A 17,532-nucleotide genomic window follows, 5' to 3' on the forward strand; every position below is an offset into this window, starting at 1 on the left:
ATGAACCTGTGTGCGCCCCAACACAGCCATCAACTACCGGGGTACATGACAAAATTTGTTCTACTCACAAGCAGATGCCCTGACATTGCAGTGGCCATTAGGCCTCCTCTATGTATTACTACCCTTACTAGTAACAGACCATGCCTTTCCACCCTCCAACAGATGGTGATATTTCCACCTTTTACCCTACTGACCTCTTCGGTCAAGTTACAGCAGGGACCAATTTGGCTCCCTCATTTAGACTTATTCTGCTTAACCGTGTGGAAATAGAAAGGAACGCCTTCCTAAGATGGGAATATTTCTGAGAGGTGACCAACACTCTCCTAGCATTCAGAAAACAGTTTATGCTCAGAATTTACAACTCTTATTGGGAAGCCCTCACTCAGTAGACATTTTACACAGCCCTGACCAAGCATCCATTTGAACCAGTCAAGGATGTTCCCCTGAGAAGGCCGAGAATGAAGACTATCTTCCTTATTATGTTCGCGTCTGACAGAAGATTTAGTCAGACCTGAACTCTGTATCTTTCCCAATAGTAAGGTGATGCCTCGTGCTGTCTTCCAAAACCGTATTCCAAACTGCATAGTTTGCAAGAGATAAGGCTACCATATTTATACCTGTACCCTAAATAGACGAGGGAGAGGCTCTGACACAACCTAGATGTCAGAAGGAGGATTAAGGCCTCTGCTCCGAATAGTGCAAATTAGAAAGTCAGTCTTACTGTTCTTAAATATATCTCATCTCAGTTTAGGGAAGAAACTGTCTTCAGCAGCAGTAGGTGCCAATAGCAAAACATACACTATCGAAACTCCTAAAAACTCTTTTCGCAGAGGTTCCTTGTGGAATACCAGCTCACTCTTTGAGCAATGCTACTACCAGTGCAGCGTAGAAGAAGGCTACAAGTTTGTCAGTCTTGACCTTATTAAGATGCTACAAATCGAATCTATATGATTCAGCGGACACCGACTGTAGTGGAAAAGTACTGCAGTGCATGATCATGGACGAAGACCACATGCCACCCAGAAACTGGAAACTGCTTTGGGAGCACCCAAGATGTCCTCCGCCTCAGAGGGAGAACGGACCTTTGGACACTTACCGTGAAGGGTCCTTCTCCTCTGAGGAAAGGAGGACATCTTGCCCTCCCCGGGTCTCCGTCCTTCTCTACCCTGCTGCCTCATTCTTATACCTCCTCCGGGTTATGCTTTATTTACAGTACATGTTAATGCAACAGGTGTTTTTTCTCTCAGTATTAACAGTTGCTGAATGATAAATTCAATGTTACTGCTTTGTGGAGTCACCTGAACTGAAGAGAGGGTGGTCCCACAGGCTAGACAGGAAGAGGAAGAAAGTTAGTTCCTGCCTCCCTGATTGGATGGTGGGAATCACCCAAGATGTCCTCCTTTCCTCAGAGGAGAAGGACCCTTCACGGTAAGTGTCCAAAGGTCCGTTCTGCCCCCAATCCAGGCCAAAAGGCTCAAAGTGGCCATTTTGGGCACGGTTTGGCCTGGATCAGGCCCAAAATGGCCTGGATTGGGTTGGTGCCAGGCAGGGCAGGGGTCCCCCACCAGGGACTGACCCAGTCCTGGAGGTTTGGGTCCTGATCCCAGCCGAAAAGGGCCAAAAATGGCCATTTGGGCCCCATATGGGCCCAGATCACGCCCGAAACAGCCTGTACCAGATCAGTGCTGGGAGGGTTCCCCCACCTGGCACTGACCAGATCCCGGCAGTTCTGGCCCCGATCCTGGCAGAAAATGGTCCAAATGGCTGAAGGTGGCCATTCTCCCTCTGAGGCAGGAGAACATCTGTGGGTGTTTCCCACCATCCATTTGGGGAGGCAGGAAGTTGAAACTTCTTCCTCTTCCTTAGTAGGTGGAATCATCCCTTTCACTTTCAGTTCTTTTCCTGCCTCTGGGGAGAGCAGTTGTTCTTAGGCTAGCTTAGCTGTCTCTTCACTTCTGATTTGTCTTTCTCTTCTAATCTATCTTTCTCCATCCACCTTTTTTCTTCCTCTCGTGTCTCTCTACCCTTTTTCTTCCTTTGCAAGAAAAAAAATAGACGGGAGTCATCGGACTACAAGGAGAGTTTCTTGGAGAGGGTCCTGGGCTGTTCCCTAGGAGCCGTCCTTCCGACAGCGGGAACAGACCCTGCCGGTGCCGACGAGACCTTTCGGGCCAATCAACTCCCCGGCTCACCACCACCAGCAGAACAGGAAGATCGACCCTCCAAACGGCCCCGGCTTTCTAAGAGGGCGCCCATGAGTAAAGCGCGCAACGGCCAGCCGGCTAAAAGCAGCGCTGCCGGTCGGAGCTCAGTTTTGGCGGGAAATCAAGCCGCAGCCGCGATCTTCCCGCCATCAAGCAATGACGTGCTTGCCAATCTCCTGGCGGGGGAAGCGACTCATTTAGACAATTCCAGCATGCAGAGCTCCAGTCACCTGGCTCAGGAAGCCCACGTAATTGCCCCTCGTCCTGTTCTTTCCCCTGAAGTCTTGGCAGCCATCAGACAATCGATGCGAGAGGAGATTCTATCCCTCTGCAGCGGGGACCCCTCTTCTGAGTCTGGCCCTTCCACATCAGGGCTGGTTTCTTCCCAAGGGGGTCGAGGCAAAGGAGGCCCGTGGCCCACTAAAGCAGCTCAAAAACAGACACAGCTGGACAAGTCAACAAGGTGGGCAGAGGGAGGGGCCTCTTCCAGTGAGGACTCTGATGAAGGGGAATTTCTACCAGAGGACGATCAGGAGGAGGAGACCCCCAACACTGATCAGTCCAATAGACTATTCCAGGCTGAGGACTATCAGTATCTCTTGACCAAGACCGTGGCAGCCCTAGACCTCCAAGAGATCAAACCAGGAGAGGAGGAGGAACCCAAAGCTGGGGGGGCCAAGGGCAGACCCAAGGGAAACAGGGAATTTTTTTCTAGAGAGGAGGAAAGAGCTAAAGCATTCCCTTTCCCAGAATTTTTGAGCATCGGTAAAAGCAGAATGGGCCTTGCCTGCAGCCTGCAAGCACTGCCCCAATACTCTTAAAAAGCTGTATAACCTACCCAGTTTTGCTAATGAGCTTTTGCAGGTGCCACCGATCGACGCTCCAGTAGCGGCACTGCAGTTGCAGGGTCTGCTTTCCGAAGACGGTCAAGAGTCCATCCGAGATTCCCTAGACAAAAGAGGCGATGTATCTCTAAGGAGGGCGCATGAAGCTATGTCGGTAGCCATCAAGGCTTTGGCCGTTTCGTCAATTGTATCCCGCGCAGCAGTCGTCTGGACCAGGCGGCTAATCCAGCTGCTCCCGGAGAATAACAAGCGACTCCTCGAAGGAGCCAACAGGATTTTGAAGGCAAGTGCCTTCACAGCGGATGCCGCCCTAGACTCCTTATCATTTGTATCCAGAGCTATGTCTGCATCTACGGCAGCCAGATGATTACTGTGGCTCCGGGCCTGGGAAGCAGATCTTCAAGCAAAGATCATTTTGATGGCATACCCCTTCCAAGGGGGGAAGCTGTTTGGAGACCAACTCGAGAAGATCCTGGTTGAGACCAAAGATAAGAAAAAGGCCATGCCAAAATCGCTGAAGCGCACGGAAAGGAGGTTTTTCAACCCTCAACCCTTTCGCTCTCATCATACTCTACCTAGAGCACACCAGGATTCCAAACGTTCCTGGAGCTCCCAGTGAACACAGTCTCGAAAAGGTCCCTTCCAACCCAGGAACCACAGACAATCGACCACTTGAGTCAACAGGTTGACGCAGACAACAAGGGACAGAAGCCCTGACTCGCTCCAGGCTCCGGTGGGTGGACGACTACTTCTATTTCAGGAGGCTTGGAGGGAGTCTCAGGCAGACGAATGGTCCAGAGAAGTAGTGTCCGAAGGCTATTCCATAGAATTCACCTCCTTTCCACCACAGAAGGGAAATTACCCTAAAAGCCATACAACACCTTGTGGAAATCCACGCAGTGGAACCAGTTCCCATCAACGAACAAGGCAGGGGAGTCCACTCAATATTTTTCACTGTTCCCAAGAGGAATGGGGACTGACGATCGATCCTAGATCTGAAGTACATAAATCACTTCATCAGGCTTCGTAATTTCATAATGGAAACCCTTCGGTCGATAGCGGAGGCCCTTTGCCTGGGGGAATTTCTAACCTCTATAGACCTGACGGAAGCGTACCTTCACGTACCGATCATCCCCTCCCACAGACAGTTCCTCCGATTCTGTGTGGGAAACAACCATTTTCAATTCCGGGCAATACCCTTCGGACTGTCCACGGCCCCAAAAGTCTTCACCAAACTTCTGGTGATCCTCGTCGTCAGACTCCGGGAAATGGGATTCCACCTGCATCCACACCTGGATGGCCTGCTGATAAGGGCAGATACCAGAGAGTCTTCAATTTGGAGCACCACCTTCATCATGAGGTTCCTAGAGAGACATGGATTCTTGATAAACACAAAGAAATGTTCCCTGCTTCCATCCCAGAGTCTGGAGCACCTGGGACTAATCATAAACACCAGGAAAGGGTGCTTCTTCCTACCCAAAGAGAAGTCTCTCAAAACCAGGAGCCTATTGTCGACGGTCATCAGACAACGCCACTCTGGTCTTATGGAACTGTCCAAGCTCTTGGGCCTTCTGGTAGCGAATGCGGAGGCCATTTACTGGGGTCGTTTTCACTTCAAACCTCTACAGTCCCTACTCAGACCCCTTCAGCTGCAAATCACACGGAGGCAAAACATCAAGATTTATGTGCCGCCGGTGGTCAAGGACAGCCTACGCTGGTGGTCTATAGAGAGCAATCTACAGCAGGGGAAAAGTTTCCTTTCTCTTCAACCACTCCAGATTTTTACGGACGCAAGTCTGACAGGCTGGGGGGCCACCCTGAATGGGTCCCCAACCCAGGGACGCTGGTCCACGAGGGAAAGTCTGCTTCCAATAAACATTCTAGAAATGAGGGCCATCTTCCTTGCTCTAACTCATTTCAGGCATCAGATCCTTCAATGTCACGTCCTGATCCGCACAGACAATATTGCAGCCAAATGCTACATCAACAAGCAAGGAGGGACCAGATCCCCCAGGCTGCAGCAGGAAGCATACAAGATACTCAGCTGGGCAGAGAACCATCTCCTATCCATCCAAGACGAACATGTCAGAGGTGCCCTCAATGTTCAAGCAGATTGGCTGAGTCGACAACACCTTCATCCAGGGGAGTGGTCCCTCAACAGGAAAGTCTTCCTCCTCCTGGTAGACCACTTCGGAGCCCCGGCGGTGGACCTATTTGCCACTCACCTGAATCACCAGCTCTCAAGATTCTTCACGAGGTTCTTCCGTGCGGGGGCGGAGGGCATCGACACACTGACATCATGGTGGCCGCCAGGGCTTCTGTATGCCTTTCCACCTCTTCCAGCTATCCCCAGACTACTCAGGAGGGTGCAAGAACAAGAGGCGGAGATGATTCTAGTAGCACTGTGGTGGCCCAGGAGACCATGGTTTTCGACACTGTTGCCAAGTAGGCCCCCTCCCCTGCTTTAAGGCCTGCCATGGACTGTGTTAAAGTTTCCTGCATTACTGTTTTACTGCTGCACCAAAGATTGCTTTGCACGTGTGTGTGTGTTAATACACGTGTCAGTTTCCTGCCTGCGTGTCAATTACCTTGCTGCTGCAATAGACTGTGTAGTTCCCTGACTCCATGTTTGGATAACTGCACAAAGGACTCTATTTCTGGGCAGCCCTGCCCTGACTTGTATCTGGACTTCCTAGTGTGTGTTTGGACTTTATTACAAGTGTGCCCCGTGCCTGCACTGCCATCTGCCACGGACCGTGCCTGTTCCCTGCTTTGGACTGTGTTTTAAAGTGTTGTTTCCCCTGCCTCCATGGAAGCCTGCCTCATATGGGCCCAAGCCGCTGCTAGCAGCTGGGCGCCTACCAGGGAAACCTCCAGCGAGCCTGGCTAGGCGCTCCCTGGTCAGTTCCCGCCTGGAGCCTCCCGCGGGCCGGTCCCCGAGCTTGCCCTCGCTACCGGGCAGCCTGCTATCCAGCCCCAGCTATGCCCAGCCGGCATCCATGTTCTCAGGCAGCTAGAAGACCCTGGGAAGAAGACTGCTTTGAGAAGCCATTTCGGCGAAGCGGGCACACCACGTCCGCAGCGAGAGCCCCTCGCCCCGCTCTGCATATCTTAGGAGCCGCCCCGGAGAAGGAACTAAGTGCCGACCATCCCAAGCACTTAGAGAATGCATCTCAAAGAAACCTCCGCATTCCAGAGCTGATGACATCAGGACAAGCCCTGTCCGCTGGAACATCCATTCAGCCCACTTGGATTTCCCCCTCCCTCTTTTGTCCCCTCTTCCTGAGGTGTCACTTATCACAATCAGATTACTAAAGTGGCCCATCCAAGCCATTCAGTAGCCCATTAGAACCTTTGTTTTAAACTGTGAGAACCACCAAGTACAGCACCAGCCCCAGGGTACGTTTTGGGGTATTTAAGCTGGTCTCTCAGACCACTCGGTGCTTAGGCCATTCCTATCCAGACTTCCTTGCTGTCCGTCTGTGGTCCCAGTGCTGGCATTGGGCCACCCTCGCTGCTGTGTCTCTGCTTCGCTCCAGGATTGTGAGTATTTCCCTTATCATCGTTGGGAACCAGCTAATGCGAACGTCTCTGTATTTCCTACTCTGTATTTCTTAGGTCTTGTATGTTCTTTGTATGCTTGTGCAAGTTCAGGCTTACGCCACACTGAATACACGTGTTTGGAACCTATTTGTAGTCTGCCTCTTTTTCACTAGAGTGTCTGGGATCGGGACCTCCGTAGACATAGGTTAAGATCCGCGCTAATTTTAAGTTACAGACTGCTACAGCTAATTCCCCATTGTAATAAAGATCAGTTCTGGTAACAACACTACAATCAATGTCCACCAAACCGCCCATCCGTCTTCCAGTCCAACCAGACCTCCTACATCAGGGACCAATCTGGCATCCACGTCCCGATTGGCTGGCCTTGGCAGGCTGGCAATTGAGCGGTAGCGTCTTCAATTGAGAGGATACTCACCAAAAATTATTGACACTATACTAGCTGCTAGGAAAAAGTCAACTATCAGGATATATGATGTTACCTGGCAAGCCTTTACCCGATGGTGCAGAAGAAAAAGCATAGCCCCGCTAGAACCGGACCTAAGGAGCATCCTAGGGTTTCTTCAAGAGGGGCTGGATAGAGGTCTCAAACCAGCCACCCTAAGGAAGCAGATAGAGGCCATTGGCTCAATCATCCCTACTGTGGAGCAGGAACCCTTAGCCGGTCATCCACACATTCAGCGCTTCCTACGGGGAGCGTCTATGCTGAGTCCCCCGACAATCCATCATTTCCCTACATGGCAACTCCACGTGGTCCTGTCTGCCCTTACCAAGCCCCTGTTCGAACCCATATGATCGGTACCCTTAAGATGGCTGAGGTTCAATGTGATTTTTCTCATTGCAATAACATCAGCACGACGTATCTCGGAACTAGGAGCCCTCTCCACTAGGCCAGACCTGTGCGTCTTCCACAGGGACAAGGTCGTATTGAGAACGGACCCGATCTTCTTACCTAAGGTGTATTCTAGATTCCACAGGGCACAGGAGATCGTCTTGCCTTCCTTTTGCCTGAATTCGAGACATCCAAGGGAACGGGACTGGCATACGCTAGACGTTAGGAGGGCCTTAAAAGCCTACCTTGTCAGAACGGAAGGGATTCGTCAGATGTGCTACTCATCAATGTTTCCCCGCCGCGAATTGGCCAGCGCATGTCATCGTCAGCTATCGCGTATTCCTTTACTACTTGTATTAGAGAAGCTTACAAGGCTCAGAAACTCCCAGTACCGTCAGGAGTTACCGCCCATTCGACGCAGAGCACCGCGACTAACGCAGCTCTTCACAGGAATGCGTCAGTAGAGGACATCTGCCAAGCGGCTACGTGGTCCTTGCTTTCTTCCTTCGTGAGGCACTACCATTTACATACCTATGCCTCTTCAGACGCGGCGTTTGGCAAAAGAGTGCTTCAGCACGTCGTACCAGATGAAGATCTCATCCCACCCGAGCCACAGAGAACTGCTTTGGGAGTTCCCACAGATGTCCTCCTGCCTCAGAGGGAGAACGGCCCCTTGGGCACTTACCGTGAAGGGTCCTTCTCCTCTGAGGTCAGGAGGACATTGGGCCCTCCTGAGATCTTCACTACTGTCTCTTCTGCCTGATCTTTCTGTTTGTTGGATTTTCTCTATTTCTCCTTACGTGTTGTTCCTTTGTTATTACAGTTGGGAACAGTTTGCAGTTACATATATAGTCTAGGTTTCCTTGTACAGGTGTTGACACTGCTTTTTGGAGTCACCCGAACTGAAAGTGAAAGGGATGATTCCACCTACTAAGGAAGAGGAAGAAGTTTCAACTTCCTGCCTCCCCAAATGGATGGTGGGAAACACCCACAGATGTCCTCCTGACCTCAGAGGAGAAGGACCCTTCACGGTAAGTGCCCAAGGGGCCGTTTTGGGCCTTTTGGGCCAGGATCGGGGCTGAAAAGGACCTAATCTGGTCAGAGCAGAGTGGGGGAACCCTCCCCTGCTCAGGACTGACCCAGTCAAGGCTGTTTTGGCCCAGATCCAGGCCCCAAAGGACCCCAAAGTGCCGAAAATGGCCATTTTGGGCCCATTTGATCCCGAATCAAGGCCTAAAAGGTTGGGACTGGGATGGTGCTGCACAGGGGATGCTTCCCCTGCCCAGTACCGACCCGATCCAGGTCCCTTTGGCCCCCATCCGGGCTGAAACAGGCCCCAAATGGCCCTTTTGTGCCCATTTTGGCTCCGATCCAGGCCAAAACGGGCCTGATCCAGGCCAAAATGACCCAAAATGGTCGGGACTACATTGGTGCTGGGCGGGGGATGCTTTCCCCGCTGGGCACCGATCCAGTCCGGGCTGTTTTGGCCCTCGATTGTGGCCGTTTTGGCCCCAATTGAGGCCTAAACGGCCCAAAATGTTTGAAAGTCAGGTGGGCGGGGCCACCTGACTTGGGGGAAACTACCGGAACGGTGTTCCGGTGCATTCCCCCTCGAAATGAGCCCTGCCCACAACAATAATCGCCCTGTGAGGTGGGTGGGGCTGAGAATGCTCCTCGAAGCTGTGACTGATCCAAGGTCACCCAGCTGGCTTCAAGTGGAGGAGTGGGGAATCAATCTCAGTTCTCTAGATTAGAGTCTCATGCTCTTAACTGCTACACCAACCTGGCTGTAAAAGCATGATAGCTTGCTGTGTGAGAACAAGTGTGGTTTGGGGCTGGTTTATTTGATTTCGCTATCCTGAAGCTGTATTTTAAGTACTTTTACCCAGCTTTTCTCGTTAGTGAAGATCCAAAACAGTTTACAAAATACAAAATACCTCAGGCACTTGTGACCTTCCTATTCCAGCCACTGTGTGCTTTTCTGTCAAATGTTCAGCATTTTATATTATTCATGCAGTTTTGCCTTAATTCTTTTTTGGGGGGGGGGGGGTTAATTATCAAAGGTTCACAGACATAGGTTATCATACTAGTTGGTCATTGCAGAAACTGATCACATTGTTCAAGTGACCTAGAAGTCATTGTTCATCAGCAAAGCAATTATCCAGTTCTTACTGACAGTGTTTTAGCTTTCCATGTAGCTCAAATGGGAGCGATTACTTGAAGCCAGTCCAAAGATTTACTTGCTAATTCTTTTGAGGTTGAAAAGAAAGGAGTTAATGGCTGTGACAGGGTAGACAGTTAATGGCCCTGTAGAGTAAAGCCAAAATGGTGAGGGTAGTGCTGAGCTCATGGCAAAAGCCGAACTTGACAGTGTCCCTGAATTTACAGCCTCACTCCAGCTCCAACTGGCCCAGCAAGAAGATGAAAGTTTGTGAGAGATGCCACAGCCCAGAAAGAACTCTTGCTGGCTCATACTCTTGCTGTGCTTTGTTTTGGACAATTTTTGCCAAGTCAAAGTGCAAAGAGGTGGAAACTCCAACAGCCGCACGTAGTGCCTTGCTCCTATAGACAGACTGTGCTGAGATTAGCCCATGAAAATACTTTTGCAATGCACCAAGGAATTAAGAGAACTCAGCTTAGAGTGGCTAAATGTTTTTATTGGCCTTCCATAAATGAGAGTGTTAAAGAGTTCTGTGCTTCATGTTATATTTTGCCTTCATGTTGGTTATGCCTGGGACCATCCTAAGGAACCCTGGCAACCTTTGCCTACTGTGGGAATGCCTTTAAAGAATCAGAATTGATATCATGGGACCCTTCCCACAGCCTACCTGAACGGGAAAAGAACTTGTTCTCTACGCTGATTGATTTTTGTACCTATTATGTGGAAGCTGTTCTTTTAGCCTGTATTACACCTAAGAGTCTGGGTCAAGCCTTGCTAAACACTTTCTCAAGACTGGGTTTTCCTAACTCCATTTTATCAGATTTATGAAGTGGCTTTACTTTCAAATTGATTCAGAAACTTTGGGAACTGGTTGGAGTCCAGCATATTACATCAGTGCCCAATGCGCACCAATCAGATTGCTTAACTGAGTATCTAAATCAAACTCTGGCCCAAATCATCAGAGTTTGTATTAAACATCCTGCTGATTAGGGCCCAGCCTTGCCATATTTACTGTTTGCTTACAGAGATACACAACAGGAAAGTGCCAAATTTTCCCCATATGATCTAATGTTTGTAATTGAGAGGTCCCTGGAGCTTGTTAAAAGTGGAATGACCTTCTACCTCAGTTGTGGTGGAAAATTTTGCAAAAGCTGCAAAATTTGGGTGGAAGATCAACCAACTTTACAGCAAGCACAATTGCTACAAAAAACCTGGTATGAATCTAAGGCTAAACTTATGCCTAGTGACAAGTGTTCATGCTGAATGCTTTAAAAACTAATCTGTCTTTGTATTGTCGAAGGCTTTCACGGCCGGAGACCGATGGTTGTTGTGGGTTTTCCGGGCTGTATTGCCGTGGTCTTGGCATTGTAGTTCCTGACGTTTCGCCAGCGGCTGTGGGTGGCATCTTCAGAGGTGTAGCACCAAAAGACAGAGATCTCTCAGTGTCACAGTGTGGACAAGATCTTGGCAGGTCATTTGTATCTACTCAGGAGGGGTGGGGTTGAGCTGAGTCATCCTGTAAGGGTTTCCCAGGGTGTGGAATGCTAATGGCGGAAGGCTTCACTGTATCCTGAGGAGGTTCTTTTGCATATGGATTGGTGCTTGATGTGCTAGTCTTCTCTGCAGGGCTATTTTCGGGTGTAGAGTGTTTTGTTAGCCTGGTGTTTTTCAGAACTGGAAACCATGCTCTGTTCATTCTTAAGGTTTCTTCTTTCCTGTTGAAGTTTTGCTTATGCTTGTGAATTTCAATGGCTTCCCTGTGCAGTCTGACAAAGTAGTTGGAAGTGTTGTCCGGTATTTTGGTGTCCTGGAATAAGATACTGTGCCCTGTTTGAGTTAGGCTATGTTCAACCACTGCTGATTTTTCAGGTTGTCCAAGTCTGCAGTGTCTTTCATGTTCTTTTATTCTTGTCTGGATGCTACGCTTTGTGGTCCCGATGTAAACTTGTCCACAGTTGCAGGGTATACGGTATACCCTGCAGGAGTGTGCTTCTGTTTGCCTTGCGCAGTGCCCCACTTACTTTCCAAAGACTGGTCTTTTGCATGGACTAGGAGACTGTGCAGTGGCCTATTGGATGATACTGCCATTAATGGCAATGCCTGGAAAAGCCATCTTAACAATTTTAACAAAATGTTCCTGAGAATTCTGTCTGTTGGACTTACTGTTAAAGCACAAAAGTGTCAGTTTGGGCTGGGAGAAGTTGTGTAATTGGGTCATAATGTAGGTGAGGGATGCTGTAACAGTCTATACATGATTGGCCTGTTCCTAGTACCAAAAAGCAGGTTGTCTTTTTTGAGCCTAGCTGGCTACTACTGATGCTTTGTACCACACTTTAGTAGCTTAGCGTCTCCCCTTACTGATCTGTGAAGAAAAAGACAGCCTGTAAATTTTCAGTGGGTGGTTAAGTGTCAGCAAGCATTTGTTGCCTTAGAAAGGAGTTCAATGCTGTACTTCAAACTCCTGTACTTCAAACTCCAAATTTCAAGTTTCTTATTGCTGTACAAACAGATGCTATTGAAAATGGGTCAGGGACAGTCTTGTTAAAGTCAGACCAGGTCAGGAGTTACACCCTGTGGCATATTTGAGTAAAAAGTTGTAGAGAGAAAAAGTTCTTGCTACTATCAAAAAGGAGTGACTAGCTATTGTTTGGACTTTAGGAAAACTTAGAACTTACTTGTAGGGTCGCAAATTCCAACTGCAAACAGATCAGTCCCCACTTTGATGGCTTTCTAAAGTCAAAAATTTCAACCAGAAACTTCTTAGATGGAGTTTAGCCCTGTTAGGTTTGGGTTTTTTGGTTTGTAGAATGGGTAGCTGTTCCCATATTTTTTATTTTTAAAAGTTTTAGTGTTTTAGTATTAAGATGCATACATGGGTGTCATTTTTTTATATGTCATAACCGCACTTTCCCCCTCATTCTACACAATGAGATAGAAATTTTGGGTAAAAATCCTGACGTTTTATCTAGATAAAGTGGGGGATGTAAGGAAACTGACCACTTTGGTCAGGTGAGTTAGGGCTTCCTTATCAGGAATCTGTGATAATTATGAGTAAATGATACCATGGTGAGAACATTTCCCAAAGGCCTGCTGTTAACGAGGCCTCTTCAAGGTTGGGGAGGGCAAAGATGAAGTCACCCACCTAATTAGACTTATCTATCCAGCTGCCTTTTCCAGGGGCAGAGTGGAACACGCTCACCAGTAGTATGTTGTGGGGTGATGTTGCTGCAGAATGCCACTTTCACATGTCATTGTAGAGCACTGATTGGTCAATATGATCTTCCCTGGTTGCTGAACCTTTGGGCATAAAAATGGAAAAATCAGTAGGGATGTTGTTAGCTCTTGCTCAAAAAATTTGCTTTTAGCCATGCCTTTTTCTGTGAGTCTTCTTTGAGGCCTTTTTAAAGATTATAACTTACTTTGTGCCTTGGACTCTGAAAGTTGTTCCTGAGTTTGAATGCTGTTATATCAGCAAGATAACCATCATAGCTTAGAATGGCAAGGGCTCTGGCATGGCATGTATAGTGTTAGAACTAGTTATATCTTTATTTTAATTATTCTTTTTGCACATTTTCCAAATACAACCTTTTATGCACAATTTTAATAAACAAAAATATTCTTTAGTTTCGTTTGGTTCTTGATTCTTCAACCTAATCTAGTGCCTTAGACCAGATTTGGCTCAGCTACCTTGGTGAGACTCAGCAGTGCTGAGTGACTTTCTGATACAAGTCTGGTAAAGCCAGGGGCTTGATTTCCTTAACCATTTGTGCCAGGATTTAGTTGGGGGAAAACAATGGCAACTTATTACCTCACTCCCCTGCCCCACGTTCTGGGGGTACTCATTTAGGATTGGAATAGCTCCTGCTGAATTCCCTGAACTGATGGGCTCTTGTGGTGTTGTCTCTACAGCCATTATTTGTGGTCTCTGTAAAAGCAGGATTTGGCACAGTGTAATAACTTTCTCTGAGCACAGTTCCCGCTTCAATGATCAGTCCATTGTGAAGGGTGGGGGGAAAGGAAAGAAGAATAATCCTTTGTCCCTTTCTTTCCCCTGTGACTTCTAGAGGGTGTTCACTTGTACCTTGAATTAGAACAATATTAGTGAATGTAATATGCTTTAAAATGGAGTAAAAAAGCTGCATAAGTCTATCAGTAAATGAGCTTATTAGAACCATCTTGTCTGTTTTTAATAGGTGGATTTTCCACTGTCTTGCTTGTGCGCACACATGGTGGGGTCCGGTGTGCATTGAAAAGAATGTATGTAAATAACGTGCCTGACCTCAGTATTTGCAAAAGAGAAATAACAATAATGGTAAGTAACATTATTTTTAGATGTGAATATAAGCATGCATTGGTTTGTGATCAAAGTTTTGTTGAGTTTGAGACCCCTTATGTAACTTTTAAGAGACTCAGTTGGGCTTGGCGGGGGGGGGGGCAGTTAAGACATGTTACATTTTCATATATTTTAAACGTTTGCGGAGTAGTATCTCTGGAAGAAAAAGCAAGCACTGAGACTCTAAGCCAGTTCAGCAACTCACACTTCTGTTTGAATGGATTCTGTTACTGTTCAGAATAAGATATTTTTCTTGAAAATTGAGTGCTGTGAAAGGGCTCCCTTTAGAGTATGAAACAAGCCATGTTGTGTTGCGTTAGTGTAAAAGTACAGTTGATCGTCAGTGTTCTCCCAGGCCAGCCCTACAATACATTTTTTTGGTAGTCATTTAAATGGGATGTTGTGAAGATGATAGCGTAACTCATCTCAGAATTTGAAGTAATTTTTTGAGACTAAATAGCTATTTAATTCAAATTATGAGACAAAAGTGCTATGCTTGGGCTAGTATATACCACTGGTAGTTCTGAATAATTCTTATTCCTTGCCTTTTTTTTTTTTGCACTACTGTTGTTTGCAGACCTTGGGAATTTTTTTTTTTTGTATGTGCTTTTCTTTTTCAGAAAGAGTTGTCTGGGCACAAGAACATTGTGGGGTATTTGGAATGTGCTGTTAACTCTGTTAGTGATAATGTGTGGGAGGTGCTCATCTTAATGGAGTACTGTCGTGGTAAGTAAACTTCTGTTACTTTGAATGTAAAAGAGATCTCTGAGATTGTTACAGGAATGTATGTAGTTGTATTCAAAGGTACCCTTTGATTTGTGGAACGCTTCTTCCACTTGCTGAAGTGTTGCTTTACATCCTGTGCTAGTGCTTTGTGTTGGAAGTCTGGCTTCTAAGAGAGATGCTATTGAAGCTTTGCTTGGAAACTTGGTTTGGAGGGCAACGAACAATCTATAGTTTATGGTTGAGACAAAATTTGTTCTTCTATAGAAGAATTGAATTTTATAGGGGCATGTGAAGACGAGAGGGAATGCATCAGTCTAAAGATTTCACAGGCTTGTCCCACGATAATAAACCATGGCTTAAAGCTTGTCTTAGCTTTGACGGGGGGTCTTTCATCATTTGGGTACCTTTATCTTTAATTATTGTGTAGTTGCATGTCATGGCACTGTGGGCATGTTACAGTTAGTTTAGAATGTTATATATATATAACATATATAGCAATCTTCAGTTTTTTAATATTTTAATATTCCTTTTAATCCTAATACACATTTTGATGCATTCAAAGGTGTTTTTTTTAAAAAAAAAAAAACATGGCATTCCTCATGGCTAAATAATGCTTGTCAAGTGAGCCTCTTTCCTGGGTGGGGTGTATATAATTAGAGAAATTTCTATGCTGTCTAAGCAGTGCTTGGGAAAGAAAAGTGCGCTCCAGTGGAATACTGCTGAAAGTTCATCATAAGTGCTAAACTTTGAGGCTGCAATTCGGCCATTGCAAAAGCCAAAGAGGCTTCCCCAATATTAAAGCCAAAAACAAAGAGTGGTAAACCACAGCCACAGGGATCAAGGTTACACTGAAATCTATAGATCAATTTATGTAGCATATCTATATTAATTTTATAATTTAAAAGCTTTAAAATATTTATTAATAATTATTTAAGCACATAGTCACTTTTCACATTATAAAAAATATTTAAAATGCACATTACATTTACTGATTCCCAGACTCTTGTACTACTGATGAGAGTAAAAAGCTATCATATGTGGGTCCCATAAAGAGACTTTCCCCCTAAAGTAGTGCTGGTAATTTGTCAGGATTGTCAATGTTTTAGCTTAGGGGTGTGTGATTTGGCTCCAGAATACTGAATATATATCTGAAAAGATAACTATTTGGAATTATTCAGCTGTATGCAGCATATTTAGATATATTCAGATGAACCAGTATTTATAGTATATTATTGTCTGGAATCGGGATGGGAATATCTGAGAATCACATTTTAAAGGTTGCAGCAGTTTGTTTCCCCCCTTTTTGTAGGCTTACAGAATTGGACCCTTTGGTCAAATTCACTTAAAACTTATTTTGTGGACGTTCAAGACAAGGATCTCAGCAATTTTGGTGTAGTTTGCTTGAAAAAATGGCCCCTCCAGCCCCCCCCCCCTTTCCCCATAGGGAATAATGGAACTGAGTATATTCAGAGTTTCAAATACAATACCAGCGTTTTTGGACCTGAATATCAGGAATACTGAATATTTATGCTATTCCTGATAGCTGGATCTGAATAATACTGAATATTTTTTTGCTGCACATCTCTATTTTTGCATTCGACTAAAGTTTTCATTTTGACAAAACTGTTTCATATTCATTCTGTAAAATTCTTTATATTGTTATAATTGTTACCTTCTCTTTGTAGCGGGACAGGTAGTGAATCAGATGAACCAGAGATTGCAGACAGGCTTTACTGAGGCAGAGGTGCTAAGGATATTTTGTGATGCCTGTGAAGCGGTTGCTAGGTTGCATCAATGTAAAACTCCCATTGTTCACCGAGATTTAAAGGTGAGAACTTGGAGATGTTATAAGACAGATTTTTGCTGTTCTTGACTATAGGTGATTATATTGAAATAAAAGCCTCTTGTGGTATTAGATATGATGATGTTAAGTTTAAATCAAGTTATAGGTACCAATGCCCTTCTTTGAAAACAGTTAATAAGCTTGTAATTATAACATGAAATGTCTCTGTGGCTCTTTCAGATTCGTTGGAAACTAATCCAAAAAAGGATAGCTCCTTAACCCTTTCAGTATTATCAACATAGTTTTAGCCATTGCCACCCCTAAATACTAGTTAAGAACATTCACCGCTTTCCTAGAATCAGATAAAAAGATGTAGAATAATTATGCTTTTTCATGAGAGAGGGAGGGATTGAAGAGGTGGCAGGAGGATTGCCAGGGTAGCCTCTATTAACTGATAGTGGCATCACAGTGTGTAACTTGTCAGTATAGCACACTGTGGACACAAAGCATGTGGCATACGGCTTATTGATATATAACTGCTGCAAAGAAACCTATTTTTTGCAGAATGGTTATTATTATTACACTTTTGATTAGTATTGCTGCTGAAGTGGGCACACTTACATATTGTCACTGGTAGGGGTGTGCGATTTGGAAGTCCAATTTGGGAAAAAAACCCTGAAGTGGGTCCCATTTGGAAAGATTCGGGATTCCCAAATCATTGGCCAGCATTGCTGGCCTGATTTGGAAATACCTAATCAAAGCTTTTCGAAGCGTTTTGGATTGCTTTGGAAAGCTTCAGGTCAAGCGGGAGCAGCCCACAGCACTTTTCTGTCTATTTGCATTTACAAACAGCCAGAAAAGTGCTGCTTGCTTCCAACCTTTCCACCTCGCTACTTTTTTCTCTGGATGGGAGGGGGACGAGGGTTCTGCTTGTCAGTGGCATGAGAAGGGGCGCTTTCAAACCCCACATTGCTTGCTTCAGTTGACAGGCAGGGGAGCCTCCTCCCTGCCCATCAGCTGAAGCAAGCAGCGCAGGGTTTGAAAACGCCCCTTTTAATGCCTCTTGCAAGTGGCACGAAAAGGGTGG

General features: G+C 46.1%; 1 protein-coding gene across 2 annotated transcripts in view; it reads left to right on the plus strand.

Annotated features, from left to right (window-relative positions):
- BMP2K (BMP2 inducible kinase) overlaps nt 1–17,532 on the plus strand; it is an 85,088-nt gene that overhangs the window by 17,989 nt on the left and 49,567 nt on the right. For both annotated transcript variants that reach the window (XM_054989980.1, XM_054989981.1), the window contains exons 2-4: nt 13,797–13,915; nt 14,557–14,662; nt 16,348–16,490. In XM_054989980.1, the coding sequence (XP_054845955.1) occupies nt 13,797–13,915; nt 14,557–14,662; nt 16,348–16,490 (368 nt within the window). The remainder of the gene's footprint in view (nt 1–13,796; nt 13,916–14,556; nt 14,663–16,347; nt 16,491–17,532) is intronic.

Source organism: Eublepharis macularius, chromosome 10 (assembly GCF_028583425.1).
Source record: "Eublepharis macularius isolate TG4126 chromosome 10, MPM_Emac_v1.0, whole genome shotgun sequence".
Taxonomy (NCBI): Eukaryota; Metazoa; Chordata; class Lepidosauria; order Squamata; family Eublepharidae; genus Eublepharis; species Eublepharis macularius.